This window comes from Anomaloglossus baeobatrachus, chromosome 8 (assembly GCF_048569485.1).
Source record: "Anomaloglossus baeobatrachus isolate aAnoBae1 chromosome 8, aAnoBae1.hap1, whole genome shotgun sequence".
Taxonomy (NCBI): Eukaryota; Metazoa; Chordata; class Amphibia; order Anura; family Aromobatidae; genus Anomaloglossus; species Anomaloglossus baeobatrachus.
In genome coordinates, this window is record NC_134360.1 from 89,259,626 (window position 1) to 89,283,282 (window position 23,657).

The window sequence follows — 23,657 nt, forward strand, 5'->3', positions numbered from 1 at the left end:
TGAGGTGTGTGTGAGAGTGAGTGTGATCTGATGTGTGTGCGTGTGTGTGTGTTCCGCCGCTGCAGGACTTTGATGCGCTCACCTCGGGGCGAGAGGCCATTCCGTGTGGGGGGCGGAGCCTGGGCGAGCGGCCAATCCGTGCGGGGGGAGGAGCCGAGGCGAGCGGCCAATCCGTGCGGGGCCATGGCGAATCCGTAAAGCTGAGCGGCCAATCCGTGCGGGGGGGCGGGGCCATGGCGAGCCAAGCGGCCAATCCGCTGTTTGTCACCGTAAGGACATGGCCAATCCGTGCGGGGGGGGCGGACCCGAGGCGAGGCAAGCGGCCAATCCGTGCTGGGGGAGGAGGCGAGGCGAGCGGCCAATCCGTGCGGGGGGGGCGGGGCCATGGCGAGCACAGCGGCAAATCCGCTGTTTGTCACCGTAAGGACATGTCATGGTAAGGACACAATTTTGGAGCAAGACAGACAGAATAAGGCAATTATATATATATATATATATATATATATATATATATATATATATATATATATATATATGGACAAATTAGACATCAGGCGACATGACAGAACAGCCACAGCTCTTGGTACCTCCGAATGTTGGGTATGTCAGCAGGAGGGGATTGGCTGCAGGGATTGCATGACATAATGACACCCAATCCCCAGGAGAGCTATACAACAATGGAACAGTGCCAGCACCAGGGGTGAGTATTAGGGCTCAGTCACATTGCCGTATGACTCATCCGAGGATGGCAGCGCAGAGCTGAGACTGCATGGGGGTCTCCTGACCTGAGCGAGAGAGCTATATAGAAATACATTCTTACACACTCTGCTCAGGAGAGCCACCGACCTGTCCCAGCATTGCAATATATCCTCAGGCAAGTCCTATGGCTATGTGACTGCGCCCTTCGTGTTATTATTTTATTGGGGGGAAACATAGGGATTGAGAAGGTTATCTGAGTAGTTGACAACGCCTTTTAAGTTGGCAGTTTAAAGGATATATGACAATTGGTCACTGAGCTGAAAATTGCCGTTGGGTGGGGCTGGATTAGAGGCTGGATGTATACGGACTGCTTACCTTCCTGTGATCTGCTGTGAGGATGCGCATGGCCGGGTCTGTGCTCAGTGTGGACAATAGACGTACACTCGTTTGTCTATAAAGTTTTCCGTTTTTCTTTACCGTTGTTTCTTCTCTTTTTCCTTGTAGAAATGCTTCAGTTTGTTAGTAATCAGGTGGGGGAGTTTCCTGACCTGTTTGAAGACCAGTTATGTCCTAGTTACCAGGGAAGCTCTCCGATGGACACGGGTCTGGCCAAGATATATAGCCAGGCCCAGAGCTACCAGACGCCGGCCCCACAGCCTCCGACACTGCAGGCAGCCGCGCCCGTGAAGAGCTCAGTCCAGAGCACCCCCCAGAGGACCACGCCTGTCCTTCAGCCTCGCCCGCTCATCCAGTCCCCTCCACAGCATCAGCTGCAGCAGCAGACCGTCATGCTGACCCCAACTTATAGCACCGCCCCCCAGACTCGAATTATACAGCAACCGCTCATCTACCAAAATGCCGCCTCTACCAGTTTTCAAGGTAAATATATCTATCGAATTCGCTCTCTAGTTGTGATGGATGAACACAGTAAATGTTGGTAACCCTCACCTCCATCCCGGTGGGTTTGTTCATGTTCTCAGTGCTGCAGCCTCAAGTATCGAGTTTGATGACGACACAACAAATGCAACCGGTGACCATCCAGCAACAGCTGCAGACTCTCCAGGCCCAGAGGGTCCTCACACAGACCGCCAATGGAACCATCCAAACCCTTGGCCCTGCCACACAGGGCACCATCCAGACGCTGACTCCGGCTACCGTTCAAGCTGTTACACCTCAAGTACAGCAAGTTCCAGTAAGCGAGTCCACACATTGTTATTGTGCATTGTACTTTACAGTCTGTATGTATTAAATGTAAAAACTACAAAAACAGGGATATTAACTAGAAAACATAACCATTCAGTGGTAAAATGTGATGTAAAATTGAAAAGTAATCTGTCAGCAGGTTTTTACTTTTTAATCTGAAGCAGCATGATCCAGGGGCAGAGATCCTGATTCCAGTGATGTATCACTATTTACTGAGCTGCTTAGTGTGGTTTTGATACAATTAGTATTTTATCAGCAGGAGATTATCACTTATGGACTAGTTGTCACGTGCCATGTAGTCCTCCTAACCTGGGTAACCCCACCCATACCACTGATTAGCAGCTTTCTGTCTAGGAACAGTGTATACATAAACTTGCCAATCAGTGAGGTGGGCGGGGTTATACAGAGATCAGCATTCTGAGTACTGCTAAATCTGCAGCAGAGAAAACAGAGATTCTATCAAAGTTGCACCAAGCAAACCAGTAAGTGACACATCACTGGAATCAGGGTCTATACTTCTATATTATGCTGTTCTCATTTACATAGCAAAAACCTGGTGACAGATTCCTTTTAAAAAAACAACCAATTATGTGTCTTCACTACTTTATTCTGAAATCCTTTTGTGTAGTTTACAGAATATATAGGTTGGCAGGAGAAGAGAAGTTTGGGCATAAGGATTAAGCCTGCTAAGTGTCTCCTTCCTCCTTCCCCAAGCATGGCACGGCTTTACTAACCAGTCTCTTCCTATATCTCCCTGTGCCTAGACTCCTTACCCCTCTGAGTACAATGTCTTTCTGTGTTGAGGGGCAGGCAAGATCCCTCCACAGGCCACATCTCTGACACAAATCCCACTGTCTCTGAAGATGTGTAACAGCATCGGGTCATTACAAAAAGAATGATTATTTCATGCAATAATGAATGTGGTAATCATTTAATAAGTGGCCGCTTTATATCTTCCAGAGCAGGACACAGGCTTTGTAGTGTTGCTCCACTTTTGCTAGTAGAGATGTCTATAAAGGGAATCTGTCAGCAGGTTTTTGCTACCTCATCTGAGAGCAGCATGATATAGGCAAAGAGATTCTGAATTCAACGATGTATCCCTTAGATTACTGGGTTCACCCGTTCTGACACAATCTGACTCTCTAGCTTTAGTCATGTACTGAGCCCAGGGAACTGTCCTGCCAACACCAGGCTCTCTATAGAGATTGTACAATAACAGGTGTCAATCAGAGCAGGGGGTGTGCCGGACTGCCCTGCACAAGTCAGCTAGTCATAGCAATGATAATCACTAGGTGATAAAGCCTTTAGTTTAAGTAAACATCACAGAGCCTGATAGGAGAGGCTTCAGCTTACATAGTAAAACCCTGCTGGCAGATTCCCTTTTTAAGCCTTGGTAGTTTGTGGACAGACGTTGTCTAGCTGGGCCATCGCCTTTGGACCAGGAGTAATAAATAGAAGGGGTCCCTGTAATGTGTCCATCAGTTGTGGGGTGACAGCCGGTAATGAAGAGGGTATCCTCAGCTCACCTGTTCCTCGGGCTGCCAGTCCCTGCGGGTGCCTGGGATCCACCGGTAAGTCCCATCCGGTAAATATATGAAGGCAAAAGGAGGAAAGGATCCAGCACAAAATACCTCTGAATAAAATGTCGAAGCTTTATTGGCAAATATTAAAAAGGTTCCATCCGTGTAAACAAAAGGAGGGAGTTATCCCATGGAAACTACGCGTTTCGGACTTCCACATTAAAAGCAGAGAGTCCTTAATCATAAGTGATCCATGTATACCACTCAGCTACTAAAATAGACTATCTCATTACATGGACACAGAAGAAAAAGCTGGGCACCACTGATTGCAATCAGCCGGCGGTGGGTGTAAACCTCCACATAAAGTTGCAAAAGGTAAGCAGGCAGGACAATGCATGGTTAAAGAGAAAAAAACAAAAAAACGGGATTATATATATACATATGCAGCAACAACAATGAAAAAAGGGGGGTCAGTGATCCAACCGCTTTAAGTAACAGAATCATATAAACATACCAAAAAATGTCAATATATATATATATGAGTAGATGACTTATGTTAAACCCCATCATCAGGTGGGCAAGAGTTCTGATGAGAATGCATGTGTATATCACAAAAGAGAAAATTCCCAACTATAAGCACAAGAACCCCAAAATTCACAATTTACATAAAATTGCATATATCAAAAAATATATCTATTTATTATCTTATTTTTATTCACTAATGTCCTTGTACTTTTATTATTTTATTACTTCATTTTCTCGTTCAATCAAAATCATCAATTTATATTTATCCATGCATATCTATGTCCATATATGTGTAGTAGATTACATAATTGTCCCAAATAGGAAAAATATATATGTCAAAGTACAAATTAATCTCAAACCACATGCATTCCCATTTACATAACATACCCCCTTGGAGTATTTGAAGAAAAAAAAAAAAAATTTTTAATTTAGATGTAGCATATATCAATTTAGTTCTATATACAAGGCCAAACCCCAATTTATGTACTCTCCCATAGAGGAAAAACTACCCCTGAAAGCAAGGAAAACACCAATTATCATCCGCTAATAAGGAATTTCTAGAAAAGCCTGAATGAAAAAATATATCGCAAATCCGAGCGGTAATTAAAACCGCCTGGGTATCTCGAATCTAGCCGCAAGATCCATTTGGCCTCAGCCAGCAATAGAGCCTGAAACCAGTACCCCCCCACGGGGGGGTCTAGGTACAGATTCCACCCCTGTAATCCTCAAAGACGAAAAGTCTGCAGAATGACATTCAATATAATGCCTAGTGAGACCAGATAATGAACGCTTTTTAACCAACGCTGCATAATTTAAAGAATTACAATCCAGGGCTGCAGAAGGAATCCGAACATGCTCAGAGATCCTAGCTCTCAAAGCTCTTGAGGTGCAACCTACATAATTCTTAACGCATAGTGTGCATGTGGCTACATAAACCACATGTGTCGAGGCACAATTAATGAAGGATCTTATATTAAAAGAGTTTTCACCACCGATCAAAAGAGATTTGTTATTACCCATAAAACGACAAAGACCACAGCGGTTAGATCCACGCTTATATGAGCCAGTAACACTCAACCAGGTTTTATTGGCTCTTTTAGAGGAAAATAAGCTAGGAGCCACTAGATTGCCTATAGTCCCAGCTCTTCTGGCTACAATATTAACCCCTGAATGGAGACTCTTATCTAGAACCGCATCCTGCCGTAAAAGAGGAATAAAATGCTGAACAATCCGTTTTATTTGAAACAAGTCGGTGCTAAAGGGGGTAGAAAAAGTAACCCGGTTCTTAGTAGTGGGCATAACTATATGATCCTTCAACAAATCAGATCTACATCTACCAGCCGCTATAGAGGTCGCTCTATTACCGGTAAGAGTACGGTTAGAATACCCTCTCTCACTAAGTCTATGTTTGATATGTGCCGCCTCAGTATTATAGGATTCCTCTAATGTACATGCACGTTTCGCTCTTAAAAACTCCCCCACTGGTAAATTAAGCAATGTGTGGGACATATGACAACTGTCAGCGTGAAGAGAAGTGTTCCCACAAATAGGCTTTCTATAAAGGGAAGAATGTATAACCCCAGATACCGCATCGCCAGACAGCAGGATGTCCAAAAAGGGGGCCGATTTCATGTGTAAATTCATTACAAATCGCAAATTGAGAGAATTACCATTAAAATAGATATTAAGGGCCTCCATGGCCTGCTGGGGGGAATTGTGACCATTTACTCTACAAATAAGGATCTGGTCATCTATGTACCTTGCATACCTAAAAATCATATCCAAAAAGGGATTATTATCCACATACACATATTGTTCCTCCCAGTAAGCCATGTAGATATTGGCCAAAGCACATGAAAAACTCGCCCCCATAGGGTAACCAGCTGTCTGGAGAAAAAAGGATCCATTAAATTGAAAAAAATTGTGGGTCAACAAAAAACCAGTGGCCATGAGAATAAATTCCTTGGTAACATCGTCCAATGGACTATATTTCTCCAAATGATGATACAGAGCTTGAAGTGCCTCCCTATGTGGTATACTGGGATATAATGAGTTAACATCACTCGTTATCCAAAAAAAATCCTCAGACCATGGTATTTTATCCAAACACTGTAACAAGCTCTTGGTGTCCCTTATATATCCAGTAGTCCGTTTCATAAGAGGTTGTATATGATGGTCAAGCCAGTCACTCAAATTACCAGTAAGGGACCCGGTGCTGGCAACTATTGGCCTCAGTGGAGGAGGAAAAAATACCTTTATGTATTTTTGGAAGACCCTGGAATATAGGGCAAACCGGGGAATCCACAAGCAGATATTCAAAAACTTTTTTTATTAAAAATCCCCCATTCTAGTCCCCGTGACAACAAGGTATGCATTTTCGTGGTAAAATCCGAAGTGGGGTCACATGAGAGCTGTCTATATGTAGAAGTATCACTTAGAATAGTATTAATCTCCCTCTCATACAATGTGCTATCCAGCACTACAACAGAGCCCCCCTTGTCTGCCTGGCGGATTATAATATGCCCATTATCCTATAGATCCCTCAATGCGCCCCTCTCCAAAGGGGATAAATTATTCTGGATCTGGGTTTTGCTGGAAAGTAAACCTCTTACCTCGGACTCTATAAGATCCTGAAACGTATCCATAATAGGAACTCTAGAGGTAACAGGATAAAAAGTCGGATTCTTTGTGGCAAAAGGGGGAGGGGGGGAGTATTCAAACAGGTGTTACTCAAATCATACAATTGTGTGGTCGCAATCTGTTCTTTCAAAGTCAAAAACAAAGGAACTTGAACTGAAACTGTATCAATTGGATTCTCTAAGTCCCTGTCACTTCTGTCATAACTGTCAAAATTATCAGTGTCTGAAAAATGCCTTTTGATGGTAAGATTCCTGACAAACTTGTTTACGTCTCTTAAAGTCTGAAAAAGGTCTGCCCGATTGCTGGGGGCAAAATTAAGACCCTTCTGAAGAACCTCCGTTTGAATAGAACTTAAAACACATGCTGATAAATTCAGTACAGGGATATTCAAGGAATCATGACGCCCTAGTTCCTCCAATACCTGCGTTTGTTGGGCCGAAGATAATATCTCTTTCCCCCTCCGCTTATGTTTTCTCCCCCCTCCTCGTATCCTGTGTTTCCCCCCATTAAGTTTTTTGAGGGGCGTGAGGTATGGGAACCACGACCTGACTCATATGAACTAACACTCCCATCTGCAGACTCATTGTCAGTGGATGAAAAATACACTGTTTTTACTCCCTGTGCCTGCTGGTTGCGTCTCTTTAAAATAGATTTTGTCTTGTTTGTCAAATGCCAGGTGTAAACCTGTTTTAGATTGATAATCTCTCATATCCCTGCGATATTTATTCTGCTTCAGGTCTATAATATCCGATTCCACCGTATCTATAGTATTTTTCAATCTTAAATTAAATTTATCAAACTCCATAGGGTTAAACTTATCAACAAGAAATGCATGTATGGTTTTGATCTGAGTGTCCAACTCCAATATACGTTTTTGTTCCTCCTTAATAATAAGATTCATCAAGTCAGATGAACAGGTGGAGAGTGTCCTATTCCAGTCCTCCAGGAATTGGTCAGAGAAAATGTGAGTGGGAGACTTCTTAATTCTCAGGCCTCTGGGAACCATATGCATCTCTACATATTTACTCAAAGTCATTGAGTCCCACCAGGTTTTAAGGCGTTGAATGGATATTTTCTCTAGATCCCAAAAGGTATGCATTTCCTTACCCTGGGAATTGTCCTCCTCAATATGGTGAGATGAGGGTTGGTTTGAAAACACATCGTCCAATCTTTTCTTCCGTGTCTCATTATCCAGAAAATCCAAGGTGTCCATTTTCATGCAAAAAGAGAGCTAGTGGTATAAGTCCTTATAATGTAACCCAAATGGAAATCCGTTAAAGAAACTAGGTATAAATCCGCAATCCAGGATCAAGATGCAAATATCTGTATCACATGCACAGCCACTCCAAGAGGTCACAGGGAGCACGAAGGAAGGGACAGGAAACCAATAGTAGAGAAGAGGGTATCCTCAGCTCACCTGTTCCTCGGGCTGCCAGTCCCTGCGGGTGCCTGGGATCCACCGGTAAGTCCCATCCGGTAAATATATGAAGGCAAAAGGAGGAAAGGATCCAGCACAAAATACCTCTGAATAAAATGTCGAAGCTTTATTGGCAAATATTAAAAAGGTTCCATCCGTGTAAACAAAAGGAGGGAGTTATCCCATGGAAACTACGCGTTTCGGACTTCCATATTAAAAGCAAAGAGTCCTTAATCATAAGTAATCCATGTATACCACTCAGCTACTAAAATAGACTAACTCATTACATGGACACAGAAGAAAAAGCTGGTCACCACTAATTGTAATCAGCCGGCGGTGGGTGTAAACCTCCACATAAAGTTGCAAAAGGTAAGCAGGCAGGACAATGCATGGTTTAAAGAGAAAAAAAAACGGGATTATATATATACATATGCAGCAACAACAATGAAAAAAGGGGGGCTAGTGATCCAACTGCTTTAAGTAACAGAATCATATAAACATACCAAAAAATATGTCTATATATATATATATATATATATATATATATATATATAACGACTTATGTTAAACCCCATCATCAGGTGGGCAAGAGTTCTGATGAGAATGCATGTGTATATCACAAAAGACAGCCGGTAATGCTGTGCTTTAATGAAAGCTTTGCTTCATGAGCAGATCGTAACTAACATCCATGCTTTATGTAGATAAATTAAGATAGTTAATTTGCTGAGCACTCCTCTGGGATTGTGGCCGTACACATGATGATGATTGTCTTTGTGCATCAGTTTTTCATTGCATTATGTGGTTGTTTTTCTGTAAATCAGTGAGTGTTTTGTCTGTGGATTCCTCTTCTAGGTACTGGTACAACCGCAGATCCTTAAGACTGAGTCCTTGGTCCTGACAGCAGTGAAAGCGGATGGCAGCCCCGTCATGACGGCCATGCAGAATCCTGCCATCACCACACTCGCTACCCCCCTGCAGACCACCACTCTGCAAGTCCCTGTATGTGTTATATGTGTAATTTTATCTAATTGCTAATCATTGGAGCATCCTATACTGAAGAATAGCGTAAATGTTAATTTCTCTTTAGAGTTTTATTCGTGCATATTTCTAGTGGTAACATGCCGGCCCCTCTGTCAACCAGCTGATTGAAGGGTCTGCGTGTGTCCTTTATAGGTCGCCATGCACAGGACCATACTGTTGGTAGTGCCCATTCCTACACCCATCAGTGGGACTGAGCTGCTCTCAGAGGTCATATCAGGTACATAATGAAGAAGAGGCAACATTGGATGGAGAATAAGGCCCCCCCCATTCCCATTACAATAATGATGGCTGAACCTGCTGAGAACGATGGGTTTGGCCAACAGATTGTGTATGGGCGCCCCGGGCCGATGATTGTTGGGGAGATGACGGTTGGGCATATCCCATTTTGGTCTGCCCATTTTGATTTCTTCTCCCTCAGATCTTATTCTGTCAGAAACATTTGGTGACTAGTTTCTCATAGAAAACACAGCAGTGATCGGATGAACGAGTGCTCCTGTGTATAGGAGAGATGGCTGCCGGACCAACGATTGGCCGACCCACCTAATGTGCACTGTGGCTTCTAGACTCTGAGGGTCTCCTGATAGTAATAGAAAGTATTCATTCCTCAAAAATGACCACTGTGCCCACATTTAGGGGAAAGGCCTTTGTTATCAGTTCCTAGGGACTGTATAGAATAGAATTAATGATTGATTGAAATGCCTTGAGGCTTATCGTAATGTTATAGGTCAAGGTGTCGCTCACCACAGGAGATAATCACTGCAGTAACACAGATCCGGAGAACACATTTCATCATTTGATGCTGCGCTCCTCACTAGTTCATCTGCTGAAAAGTGGAGAAAATTGTTGGTGTGAAAAATCCTTTTGACGTTCTTGCTGCATTTTCACACATTCAAATTAATGGGAGAAAGTTGGCACTTGTGAACATGACCTTTAAGGATTTTTCTAGACAACAGTTTGTAATGAAAATCTGCCTACCATAAGAGGAAGTGTTAAAGGGAACCTTTCTTCAGCGCTCTATTGGGAGACCCAGACGATTGGGGTATAGCTACTGCCCTCTGGAGGCCACACAAAGCACTACATCAAAAGTGCAAGGCCCCTCCTCCTCTGGCTATACCCCCCCCGTGGTATCACGGGTTCTCCAGTTTTAGCTTTGTGTGCGAAGGAGGTCAGACATCCACGCATAGCTCCACAGATTTTAGTCAGCAGTAGCTGCTGACTATGTCGGATGGAAGAAAAGAGGACACATATAGTGTCCCCAGCATGCTCCCTTCTCACCCCTGGATGGTGTTGTAAGGTTGAGGTACCTATTGCTGGTACAGGGCTGGAGCCTGACATGCTGCTTTCCTTCCACATCCCCCTGAGAGGCTCTGTGGAAGTGGGATCCTGCCGGCCTCAAAGCTCTGACGCCGGGCTCCATCCACAGACCCATTTGAACCTGTTGGATACGGAGCTGGAGTACCGTTCAGGGACATGGCCCTGCACCATTACAGGTACTCTGTGTCCCCGTACACACAGGCACAGCACACTCCAGGCTTGCTGGGTGTGCTAGTGCGCCGGGGACAGTAATGGGTTACAGTCACTGCAGCTTTGCTGAGTGACTTTGTGTTTTGGGAACTACCGCGCCGGACGCTCCGGGAGCGGCGGCGCGGCTGGGACTTGTAGTTCGCCGGGGACTGGGCGCCGACCGCGCTTTTACGGCGGCGGCGCTTGTAAATACAGTCCCCGGCTTCTGCGGCCTAGGGCCGCTTCGTTCCCGCCCCCTCCCTGTCACTCAGGGAAGGGGACAGGCGCTGAGCAATCAGCAGCGCCGAGGGCTGGAGCCTTTTTACATGCTCCAGCCCTCTCACTGCACACTGTCGGGCGCCGGATTCCCGCTCTGCCTTGGGGGCACGCCCACGGCCCGCCCCTCCTCACATGAGCTGGGGAAGAAGCCGGCAGCCATTACTGAAGTCCGAGCTCGGATTTTCAGCAACCAGGCAGGACGGTGGCGATCATACACCCGCTGATAGGCGGGCGGTAAGCGGCACACATAGTGCTGAACACAGATAAATGCAGTGTGTACATGTGTTGTTTTTAACTGCACAGGTCGCTATATGCCCGCTTGGGGAGCGACACATTAGCAGCAGGAAAGCAGGTGTGCTAAGGCACAGGCTTTCTAGGCTACTTGTATCGCAGACTGAGATGCTCATTTGTGTTTTTGTGTTGTACATTCCACTGTACAGTCGCTAGTCTTAGCTATATTCTCCTGGAAGGGCTAGACTACAGCAGCAGAAAACCAAGGGTGCTGGGGCACAGGTTTTTTTCTATGCTGCTTGTATTGCATGGGCTGCAGTGTGCATTTGTACTGGTGCTTGTATGCTATACATTGCACTGTATGGTCACTCTTCTGGGCCATATTCCCCTAGATGACTAGTCTACAGCAGCAGTAGAGCTGGGGTGCCACGGCACAGGCTTCTACGCTGCTTGTATTGCATGTGCTGCAGTGGTCATTTGTACTTGTGCTGGTATGCTATACATTGCACTGTACGGTCGCCATTCTTGGCGCTATAATCCTAGATGGCTAGTCGGCAGCAGCATATAAGCAACACAGGCTTTCAATGCTGTTTTTACTGCATGTGATACTGTTCCACGGCACTGACCCCCATTGTCTGCAATGCTCTCCTGTAGCACTTGGTCAGCCGGGGTCTCTCCTAGACGTGGCCAAAGGAACCACCTGTCAACCCTGTCCAAGGACAGGGACAGAGTTGCAGTTTTGGCTGATATATTGTCATCAGACAGGCCATGCGCAATCTGGTTCATTGCTCCCTGGCCACCCTCATTTGGAATAAAATCGGTGCTCCAGGGGGGTCCCAGGAGGACTCTCTGTATGGTGAGGCAGACGTAGCTCATCAGGACTTTGATCCTGACACCGCTCTCAATCCGGATACACCGGATGGTGACGCCATAAGGAATGATCCTATAGCGTCCATCAATGGAATGTTGGATCTTTCTCCCTCAGCTCCCCCAGCGGAGGAGTCAGCTTCACAGCAGGAGAAGTCCCATTCCAGTAGCTCAAACGTATATTGAGTATTTTTCTGGCCACGCTGAATTCAGAGAAGCAGTCCAGGAACACCACGCTTACCAGATAAGCGTTTTCTCCAAACGTATTAAGGATACACGTTATCCCCTTCCCCCTGACGGGTCAAGCGCTGGACCCAGGGTCCAAAGGTGGATTCTCCAATCTCCAGGCTTGCGGCTAAAGCCATAGTGGCAGTGGAGATGGGTCTTCACTTAAAGATGCCATTGACTGACAGATGGACTCTGATTGAAATCTGTCTATGAGGCTATCGGCGTGTCGGTTGCTCCGGCATTCACAGCCGTAGGGGCACCCTAAGCTTTCAGCTGTTCTTGACGCAGCTGGTCTTGAGCATATGTACATCTATGCCGCAGGGGCGTCCGTAACCTCGCAATGTCTGCATTGCGACTTACCCTATTGATGCTGTCCTGGAAGGACAGTCGAGGTTTCGGTCCTTCCCAAGCTCGGGCAGGTCCCACTTGTCCTCGTCCAAAAGGGCTGAAAAGCCTCAGAGGGGCTCAGCTTCCGGCCGGGCTCAATCACGCCCAAGGAAGGCAGCCGGAGGAACCGCTACCAAGGCGGTCTCCTCATGACTCTCAGCTCTCTCATCTCTCCGCATCCACGGTTGATGGCAGACTCGCTCGCCTTTGGCGACATTTAGCTGCCACAGGTCACAGACCGGTGGGTGAGGGACATTGTGCCCACGTGCACAGGACAGAGTTCGGTTCTCATCCTCCGACTCGATTCTTCAGACCGTCCCCACCTCCCCACCGAGCCGATGCTCTTCTGCAGGCAGAAGGAGTGGTAATCCCTGTTCCTCTTCAGGAACAAGACACGGTTTTTCTCCAATCTGGTTGTGGTGCCAAAAAAGGATGGCTCTTTCCGTTCCGTTCTGGACCTAAAACTGCTCAACAAGCATGTGAACGCCAGGCGGTTCCGGATGAAACCCTCCGCTCCGCCATTGCCTCAATGTCTCAAGGAAATTTCCTAGCATCAATAGACATCAAAGATGCTTATCTCCACGTGCCGATTGCTACAGAGCACCAATGTTTTTCTACGTTTCGTGATAGGTGACGACCATCTTCAGTGCGTAGCTCTGCCATTCGGTCTGGCGACAGCCCCACGGGTGTTCACCAAGGTCATGGCGGCAGGGGTAGCAGTCTTGCACTCACAGGGACACTCTGTGATCCCTTACTTGGATGATCTACTCGGCAAGGCACCCTCTCAAGAGGCATGCCAACTCAGCCTGAATGTTGCGCTGGAGACTCTCCAGACGTTTGGGTGGCTCATCAACTTCTCAAAGCCAAACCTGTCACCGACCCAATCACTAACGTATCTTGGCAGGATTTTCATACCCTCTCAGCGCTAGTGAAGCTTCCGCTGGACAAGCAGCGGTCACTACAGACTGGGGTGCAGACTCTCCTTCAAGGTCAGTCGCACTCCTTAAGACGCCTCATGCACTTCCTCGGGAAGATGAGCAATGGAGGCGGTTCCGTTTACGCAGTTTCATCTGCGTCCACTTCAATGGGACATTCTCCGCCAAATGGGACGGGAAGTCAACATCCCTGAACAGGAAAGTATCCCTTTCACAGACGGCCAAGGACTCTCTGTAATGGTGGCTTCTTCCCACCTCATTATCACAGGGAAGATCCTTCCTACCACCGTCTTGGGCGGTGGTCACGACAGATGCGAGTCTGTTAGGGTGGGGAGCAGTTTTTTCTCCACCACAGGGCTCAGGGTACGTGGACTCAGCAGGAGTCCACCCTTCAGATCAATGTTCTGGAAATCAGAGCAGTGTATCTTGCCCTTATAGCCTTCCAGCAGTGGCTGGAAGGAAGGCAGATCCGAATTCAGTCGGACAACTCCACAGCGGTGGCATACGTCAACCACCAAGGGGGGACACGCAGTCGGCAAGCCTTCCAGGAAGTCCGGCGGATTCTGATGTGGGTGGACGCCACGGCCTCCACCATATCCGCAGTTCACGTCCCCGGCGTAGAAAATTGGGAAGCAGACTTCCTCAGTGGCCAGGGCATGGACGCAGGGGAATGGTCCCTTCACCCGGACGTGTTTCAGGAAATCTGTCGCCGATGGAGAAGGCCGGACGTCGACCTAATGGCGTCCCGGCACAACAACAAGGTCCCAACCTTCATGGCACGGTCTCGCGATCAAAGAGCTCTGGCGGCAGACGCCTTAGTGCAAGATTGGTCGCAGTTCCGGCTCCCTTATGTGTTTCCACCTCTGGCACTCTTGCCCAGAGTGCTACGCAAGATCAGATCCGATTGCAGCCGCGTCATACTCGTCGCCCCAGACTGGCCGAGGAGGGCGTGGTATCCGGATCTGTGGCATCTCACGGTCGGCCAACCGTGGGCACTACCAGACCGACCAGACTTACTGTTCCAAGGGCCGTTTTTCCATCGGAATTCTGCGGCCCTGAACCTGACTGTGTGGCCATTGAGTCCTGGATCCTAGCGTCTTCAGGATTATACCAAGGGGTCGTTGCCACCATGAGACAGGCTAGGAAGCCCACGTCTGCTAAGATCTACCACAGAACGTGGAGGATATTCTTATCCTGGTGCTCTGCTCAGGGAGTGTCTCCCTGGCCATTTGCATTGCCTACCTTTCTATCTTTCCTGCAATCTGGGTTAGAAAAAAGGTTTGTCGCTCGGCCCCCTTAAAGGTCAGGTCTCGGTGCTATCCGTCTTTTTTCAGAGGCGTTTGGCGCGCCTTCCTAAGGTGCGCACGTTCCTACAGGGGGTTTGCCATATCGTACCCCCGTACAAGCGGCCGTTAGATCCATGGGATCTGAACAGGGTACTAGTTGTCCTCCAGAAGCCGCCCTTCGAGCTTCTGAGGGAGGTTTCACTTTCTAGACTATCACAGAAAGTGGCTTTTCTGGTAGCGATCACATCTCTTCGGAGAGTGTCTGAGCTGGCAGCGCTGTCATCCAAGGCTCCCTTCCTGGTCTTCCACCAGGACAAGGTAGTGCTGCGCCCCATTCAGGAGTTTCTCCCGAAGGTGGTATCCTTTTTTCATCTTAATCAGGATATCTCTTTGCCTTCGTTTTGTCCTCATGCAGTTCATCGGTATGAGAAGGATTTACTTTTGTTAGATCTGGTGAGAGCACTCAGAATCTACATTTCCCGCACGGCGACCTTGCGCCGTTCGGATGCACTCTTTGTCCTTGTCGCTGGTAAGCCCAAAGGGTCGCAGGCTTCTAAGGTCACCCTGGCTCGATGGCTCAAAGAACCAATTCTTGAAGCCTACCGTTCTGCGGAGCTTCCGGTTCCATCAAGGCTGAAGGCCCATCCTACCAGAGCCGTGGGTGCGTCCTGGGCATTGCGACACCAGGCTTCGGCTCAACAAGTGTGCCAGGCAGCCACCTGGTCCAGCCTGCACACTTGCACCAAGCATTATCAGGTGCATACCTATGCTTCGGCGGATGCCAGCTTAGGTGGAAGAGTCCTGCAGGAGGCAGTGACACCCCCGTAGGGGAGGGCTGTTTTTGCAGCTCTAACATGAGGTATTTCTTTACCCACCCAGGGACAGCTTTTGGACGTCCCAATCGTCTGGGTCTCCCAATAGAGCGCTGAAGAAGAAGGGAATTTTGTTACTTACCGTAAATTCCTTTTCTTCTAGCTCTTATTGGGAGACCCAGCACCCGCCCTGTTGTCCTTCGGGATGTTTTTTTGTTGATTGCGGGTACACATGTTGTTCATGTTGAACGGTTTTTCAGTTCTCCGATGTTATTCGGAGTTAATTTGTTTAAACCAGTTATTGGCTTCCTCCTTCTTGCTTTGGCACTAAAACTGGAGAACCCGTGATACCACGGGGGGGGTATAGCCAGAGGAGGAGGGGCCTTGCACTTTTGATGTAGTGCTTTGTGTGGCCTCCAGAGGGCAGTAGCTATACCCCAATCGTCTGGGTCTCCCAATAAGAGCTAGAAGAAAAGGAATTTACGGTAAGTAACAAAATTCCCTTCTTTTCCTCGATAAATGCTATTCACCTGAACAGGGTTCATTTTCTGGTAAATGGCAGTTAAACTTTTGAAGCTAACTTACTGGAAGTGTGGGTACAGGGAGAAAATGAAGTTTTATTTTTCCTGTCACCACCACTTCCAGTCATTGGGACGGTGCAGAGAGCTGTTACCACTGACTGCATAGTGAGCTCGTTGTAATCACTCACCAGCACTCTGACTGTGTGCACTGCACATACAGCACAGAGCATATACTACACATACACTATGGAGCTTGCTGTCAATCAAAGTATTGGGGAGTGATTACAGCTGCACTCACAGCCAAGTGAACAATGGACTTCAACCGCTCCCGATAATTGGAAACAAGTGGCTGCAGGGAGGAACATCATTTTCTCCCTGCTGCCGCTCTTTCTCTAAGCTTGCTACACAGTTTAATCGCTGTGTACCTGTATGCTAACTCTCTATCTGCAGTAAATCGTGTTTCTCGAGGTGGGAGGTTCTCTTTAAAGAGGCGGTTCATATTTACACATTAGGTAACGACAAGAGATTATTAAAATAAGGTTTTATATTAAAAAAAACAACAAAAAACCATGCAATTTATTGTTGTTGAAAATCTATATTAGAAAATACACAAACCACAACTGACGCCAGTCATTATAGCAAATCACATGGAGCAGTCACCAGAGCGGTGTGTGACCAACAATTGTATCTCTTACAGTTTCATGATTGTCTGCAGCTCATCTGTTTACACAAGACAATGTGCTGCTGACAAAATAAATAAATAAAAAAATAAATATATATATTATAGCATTTGCTCAATAGTTAGTTGGGTAGACATTTATTCCTGACGACAGTCAGCCTGTGTATAAGGAACATGTCTAGGTTTAAATTTTTTTGTTTCCTCCCTTGGTACTAAAAGTAATCGGATAACTTGTTTACTTTCCGCTTATTTATTGTAGACTTTGGTTGGTGGCAGTGGAACTATTTTGACGACTATGCCAGTAATGATGGGTCAAGAAAAGATGCCTATAAAGCAGGTGCCTGGCGTGTTGAAACAGCCAGAAGTGCCCAAAGAGGGCGAGAGAAGAACAACTCATAACATCATTGAGAAAAGGTATCGCTCGTCAATCAATGATAAAATCATCGAGCTGAAGGACTTGGTTATGGGAACTGATGCCAAGGTGAGTGGCCATTATTGGGTTCAAAAGAATAATTTTTTATATTTTTGCTAAAAATTTCAAAATTTGATTCAAATGATATGTTACTAATGGTCAACTTTTATATTAAATTTTTCTTTATCGTTCGTTATCTGGGTTGGGAGACCCAGACCTTTAGTTTACCTTGGGTGTTTAGCTTCTGCCTCCGGAGGACACACAAAGTACTACACTTAAAAGTGTAGCTCCTCCCTCTGAGCTTATACACCCCCTGGTGAGCCAGTCCCAGCCAGTTTATCGCTTTGTGTTCTGGAGGCATACATCCACACATGCATTCTCATGATTTTTTTCTTTGGAAGAGATTGAAGAAGTGCGGGTCCACGTCTGGACCCCCGGCATGTCCCTTCTCACCCCACTGTGTCGGCGGTGTTGTAAGGTTGATTTCCAAGGCTGGAGCCTTACATGCCGTGCTCCTTCACCATCCCTCCTGGGCTCTGGCTTGAAGTTGGAGCCAGCACGGTCTCCATGCCTGGCAGGAGACCGGTCTCCATCCACAGCCCCTTGAGGATTCCGCTGGACCGGAGCACTCATCCCCAGGGACCTGGCCCTGCGTCTCAGCAGCTAAGTACCTGAGAAGTTTGTGTTGGGGTCCCTGTTCTTTACTGTATGGGGAGAGTATGCTGAATGTATTTATTTTGGCATTTCCGGCGGGTTCTCTAGCCTTCGCCCGAGAACCGCGCCGATGGTGCCTGCGCGTCGGCCTCGCCGCTTAAATTTAGGCCCCGGCTTTGCCGGAGGCCTAGTTTCTGTTAACTACCCTCGCATGTCACTCATGCAGAGGGACAGGCACGGCTCCTCCCGGCAGCCGTCCTGCACAGGGGAGGGACACTCCCCACTGCTGGGGCGTGTCTCCTCCCCTGCAGGTCTCTATGGCCCTCCAGTTACCGCTCTCCTACAGGAACGCCCCCAAGTCCCGCCCCCTCTCTTCGCTCCGGCGGCCATTTTCTTAGGCAGAGTTCACTCTGCGCTGGGCCTTTCTGCACTCTGCATCCCTGCTGAGGTGCTGTGCATTGGAGGTCCGTGCTTCGGGATCTGGAGGGCACACAACACCGCTTCCAGCGGTCTGGTAAGCCACAGCCGGTCTCTAGTTGTGGACCTCTGTATATTCTCCCTGGGGTTCATTCTCTTGCAGAGCCCCCACTCCAGCAGCATGTCTCACACGAGGAGCAAGGCTCCAAAACTTTATACTGTATGCGCTGCATGTAAGCTCCTGCTCCCTGAGCCGAGCACCTATCCACATTGTGATGTCTGCTCTAACTTGGCGGTGCCACAGCCTGGAGTCTCACCCCCAGTGGTCTCTCCGGCTGCCTCTGCACCTGTGGCTGAACCCCCGGCCTGGGTAGAGTCCTTCTCTAGGTCTATATCCCAGTCATTTGCTGAGTCCATGGGACTTTTTTGTCCAGGACTTTGATGAATATGCATCAGCCCTCCTCACAGGGTGCCTCTAATGCTCTTGCTAAGGGTTCTTTAGGATCCCTATCCTCTGACCTCCGTCCATCGGAGCTCACAGAGGATTCATCATCAGGTCCCAGACCCCGTCCTCCTAAGAGAAGGCGCAGGGTTTCCTCCCCCTCCTCCTCCTCCCGCGGCTCTGATTCAAGAGCTGACTTGCAAGATGAGGAGGATGCCCTTACGGGGGGCTCGGAGGCTAACTCCATGTACCCCATCGATCTTTCCGAGGGTGACTCAGAACTTAGTGACTTGATTGCTTCCATTAATTCTGTACTGGATCTCAACCCTCCAGTATCAGAGGAGCAACCCTCTCTGGCAGAAAAGCACCAGTTTACCTCGCCTAAGAGAGTGAAGAGTGTGTTCTTTAACCACTCCAGTTTTCAGAGCGCTGTGACCAAACCCAGGGCCTGTCCTGACAAACGCTTCCCAAAGCGTGGTTCTGATGACCGTTTTCCCTTTCCACCTGATGTGGTCAAGGAGTGGTCTCACTCTCCAAAGGTAGACCCTCCGGTGTCTAGACTCTCAGCCCGGACCGTTGTGTCGGTGGCTGACGGCACCTCACTTAAGGATTCCACTGACCGTCAGATTGACCTTCTGGCCAAATCTGTGTATGAAGCGGCGGGGGCCGCGTTTTCCCCGACTTTTGCAGCAGTGTGGGCTCTCAAAGCCATCTCTGCTTCTCTAGAGGAGATGCATTCCCTCACCAAGGAATCCTATGCCTGAGATGGTTGCCTTAACTTCTCAAGCTTCAGCTTTTTCATCTTATGCCATGTCTGCCATGATAGAGGCTTCTCACCGCACTGGGGTGGCTTCGGCTAATTCCCTCGTTATCCGCAGGGTCTTGTGGCTTCAAGAGTGGAAGGCAGATGCTTTTTCAAAGAAGTTCCTTGCTGGGCTCCCTTTTGCTGGTTCCCGGCTGTTCGGTGAACAGCTGGATGAAATTATTAAGGAAGCTACTGGCGGGAAGAGTACTTCCATGCCACAAACCAAGACCAGGAAACCCGCCCAGGGTAGGAATCAGTCGAGGTTTCGTTCCTTTCGTTTCTCCAACTGGTCGTCCTCTAAGCCCTCCGCCTCGTCCGCTAACTCAGCTAAGGACCAGAAATCCAACTGGCGCCCAAAAGCGCGTCCGCAGAAGACCGCAGGAGGTTCTGCCACTTAGGCAGCCTCCTCGTGACTCTCTGCCCGCTCCAGCAACGTCCTTAGTCGGTGGCAGGCTCTCCCACTTTGGCGACGCTTGGTTTCAACAGGTCTCCGATCAGTGGGTGAGAGATATCATATCTCACGGCTACAGGATAGAATTCTCTTCCAGCCCGCCAAACAGATTTTTTTCTCTCAACTCCCCCCTGCTCCAAGGCCGCCGCCTTCTCACAGGCTGTGGCATCCTTGCAGGCAAACAGAGTAATTGTACCAGTTCCCGCTCGGGAACGGTTCAGAGGTTTTTACTCAAACCCCTTCCTAGTTCCCAAAAAGGACGGTACCTTCCGGCCCATCCTGGATCTCAAGCTTCTCAACAAGCATGTTCGGGTGCGGCATTTTCGCATGGAGTCTCTGCGATCAGTCATTGCCTCAATGACCAAAGGGGATTTCCTGGCGTCCAAAGGCATCAGAGATGCCTATCTACATGTGCCAATTGCAGTTTCACACCAGCGTTGGTTACGTTTTGCAATAGGAGAGGATCATTTCCAATTCGTGGCTCTCCCCTTCGGGTTAGCCACGGCCCCTCGAGTATTCACCAAGGTCATGGCAGCAGTGGTTGCGGTTCTGCACCTCCAGGGGTTGGCAGTAATTCCTTACCTGGACGACCTTCTAGTCAAGGCTTCATCCAGCGCAGACTGTCAGCGGAGTGTCTCGCTCACTCTCGCCACTCTTGTTCAATTTGGGTGGCTTGTCAATCTGCCCAAGTCCACTCTGACCCCGACCCAAGAACTCACGTACCTAGGGATGCAATTCGAAACTCGGCCGGCACTTGTCAAGCTGCCCTTAGTCAAACAGCAGTCCCTCCATCTGGCGGTGCGCTCTCTGTTGAGGCCCCACCGTCATTCCATCAGGCACCTTATGCAGGTGCTGGGTCAGATGGTGGCGTCAATGGAAGCGGTTCCCTTTGCCCAGTTCCATCTGCGTCCTCTGCAGCTGGACATTCTCCGCTGTTGGGACAAGCGGATTTCTTCCTTGCACAGGTTGGTGGCTCTGTCGCCACAAGCCAGGAGCTCTCTTCAGTGGTGGCTTCGGCCTCTCTCTCTGTCTCAGGGACGCTCCTTCCTGACCCCGTCCTGGGTGATCCTCACCACGGATGCCAGTCTATCCGGCTGGGGAGCAGTATTTCTCCACCACCGAGCACAGGGCATTTGGACTCCGTCCGAATCAGTCCTCTCGATCAATGTGCTGGAAATCAGAGCTGTGCTCCTAGCTCTCGTAGCCTTTCACCACCTGTTGGCGGGCAAGCACATTCGAGTCCAGTCAGACAATGCGACAGCAGTTGCCTACATCAATCAATCCCGGCACAACAACAAGGTCCCGGTTTACGTGGCTCGCTCCCACGATCCTCAGGCCTTTGCAGCGGACGCGCTGGTTCAGGATTGGTCCCAGTTTCGTCTGGCTTACGTGTTTCCCCCTCTAGCTCTCTTGCCCAGAGTCCTGCGCAAGATCAGAATGGAGGGCCGTCGGGTCATACTCATCGCCCCAGACTGGCCCAGGCGAGCTTGGTACCCAGACCTGCTCCGTCTGTCCGTAGAGGTGCCGTGGCATCTCCCGGACCGCCCAGACCTTCTCTCTCAAGGTCCGTTTTTCCGCCAGAATTCTGCGGCTCTCAGATTGACGGCGTGGCTCTTGAGTCCTGGATCTTGACGGCTTCCGGCATTCCTCCCGAAGTAATCTCCACTATGACTCGGGCTCGGAAGTCTTCCTCGGCAAAAATTTACCACAGGACTTGGAGAATTTTCCTGTCCTGGTGTCGTTCTTCTGGCCATGCTCCTTGGCCTTTTTCCTTGCCAACCATCCTGTCCTTTCTACAGTCCGGTCTGCAGCTAGGACTATCCCTCAATTCCCTTAAGGGACAGGTCTCGGCTCTGTCAGTGTTCTTTCAGCGGCGTATCGCCCGACTGGCTCAGGTGCGCACCTTCATGCAGGGCGCATCTCACATCATTCCACCTTACCGGCGGCCTTTGGATCCCTGGGACCTTAATCTGGTCCTCACGGCCTTACAGAAACCCCCCTTTGAGCCTCTTAGGGAAGTTTCTTTGTTTCGACTTTCACAGAAGGTCGTCTTTCTGGTGGCCATAACTTCTCTCAGGAGAGTCTCTGACTTGGCCGCGCTCTCTTCGGAGTCACCTTTTTTGGTTTTTCACCAAGACAAGGTAGTTCTCCGTCCGACTCCGGACTTTCTTCCTAAGGTGGTCTCTCCTTTCCACCTTAACCAGGACATTTCATTGCCTTCCCTTTGTCCGGCCCCTGTTCATCGCTTTGAGAAAGCGTTGCATACTTTAGATCTGGTGCGGGCGCTCCGTATCTGTGTCACGCACCGCTGCTCTTAGGCGGTGCACCTCTCTTTTTGTGCTGACCACAGGTCAGCGCAAGGGTCTCTCGGCTTCTAAACCGACCCTAGCTCGTTGGATTAGGTCGGCCATATCCGATGCCTACCAGAGTACTCGGGTGCCTCCCCCGCCGGGGATCAAGGCACACTCGACCACAGCTGTCGGTGCCTCTTGGGCTTTCAGGCACCAGGCTACGGCTCAGCAGGTCTGTCAGGGTGCCACTTGGTCTAGTCTGCACACCTTTTCAAAGCACTACCAAGTGCATGCTCATGTTTCGGCAGATGCGAGCTTGGGCAGACGCATCCTTCAGGCGGCTGTCGCCCGTTTGTGAAGTTAGGTTTTGCCTACTTCTCAGTTTTCTGTTTATTCCCACCCATGGACTGCTTTCAGACGTCCCATGGTCTGGGTCTCCCATAAGGAACGATAAAGAAAAAGAGAATTTTGTTTACTTACCGTAAATTCTTTTTCTTATAGTTCCGTAATGGGAGACCCAGCACCCTCCCTGTTGCCTGTTGGCAGTTTTATTGTTCCGTGTGTTTTCACCGGCTGTTGTTGTAGACAGAGGTGCCGGTTGTTCCGGGTTTTGCTCTATCTCTACTTGTGGGTGGATGTCCTCCTTCAGCTTTTGCACTAAACTGGCTAGATTTGGTTATCCAGGGGGTGTATATGCTAGGAGGGAGGAGCTACACTTTTTAGTGTAGTACTTTGTGTGTCCTCCGGAGGCAGAAGCTATACACCCATGGTCTGGGTCTCCCATGTCGGAACTATAAGAAAAAGAATTTATGGTAAGTAAACAAAATTCTTTTTATTCCCACCCAGGGACTGCTTTGGAATGTCCCAAGGTCTGGGTCTCCCAAAGGAACGATAAAGAAAAAGAGAATGTTGTTTACTTACCGTAAATTATTTTTCTTATAGTTCCGTATTGGGAGACCCAGCACCCTCCCTGTTGCCTGTTGGCAATTTCTTGTTCCGCATGTTATCACCGGCTGTTGTCGTGGACAGAGTCTCCGGTTGTTCCGGCTCTTGCTCTGTTCTACTTGTGGGTGGCTATTCTCCTTCAGCTTTTGCACTAAACTGGCTGGGACTGGCTCACCAGGGGGTGTATATGCTAGGAGGGAGGAGCTACACTTTTTAGTGTAGTACTTTGTGTGTCCTCCGGAGGCAGAAGCTAAACACCCATGGTCTGGGTCTCCCAATACGGAACTATAAGAAAAATAATTTACGGTAAGTAAACACAATTCTCTTTTTTTTCAAGATTTTTACGTGAAATATTAATTTAACCCATTGTTGACATTGGCTGCACGGTTGTATCCATTGTCGGCTCCCCATGTATGATGCGGGCTGTGCCAGCTGTGTTATACACCCCGCATCTGTCTCTAACAGCA

At 48.5% G+C, this 23,657-nt stretch overlaps 1 protein-coding gene across 1 annotated transcript in view; it reads left to right on the forward strand.

Annotated features, from left to right (window-relative positions):
- SREBF2 (sterol regulatory element binding transcription factor 2) overlaps positions 1-23,657 on the forward strand; it is a 159,761-nt gene that overhangs the window by 14,274 nt on the left and 121,830 nt on the right. The window contains exons 2-5 of the mRNA XM_075321885.1: positions 1,204-1,578; positions 1,680-1,891; positions 8,857-9,003; positions 17,033-17,254. Coding sequence (XP_075178000.1) covers positions 1,204-1,578; positions 1,680-1,891; positions 8,857-9,003; positions 17,033-17,254 — 956 coding nt within the window. The remainder of the gene's footprint in view (positions 1-1,203; positions 1,579-1,679; positions 1,892-8,856; positions 9,004-17,032; positions 17,255-23,657) is intronic.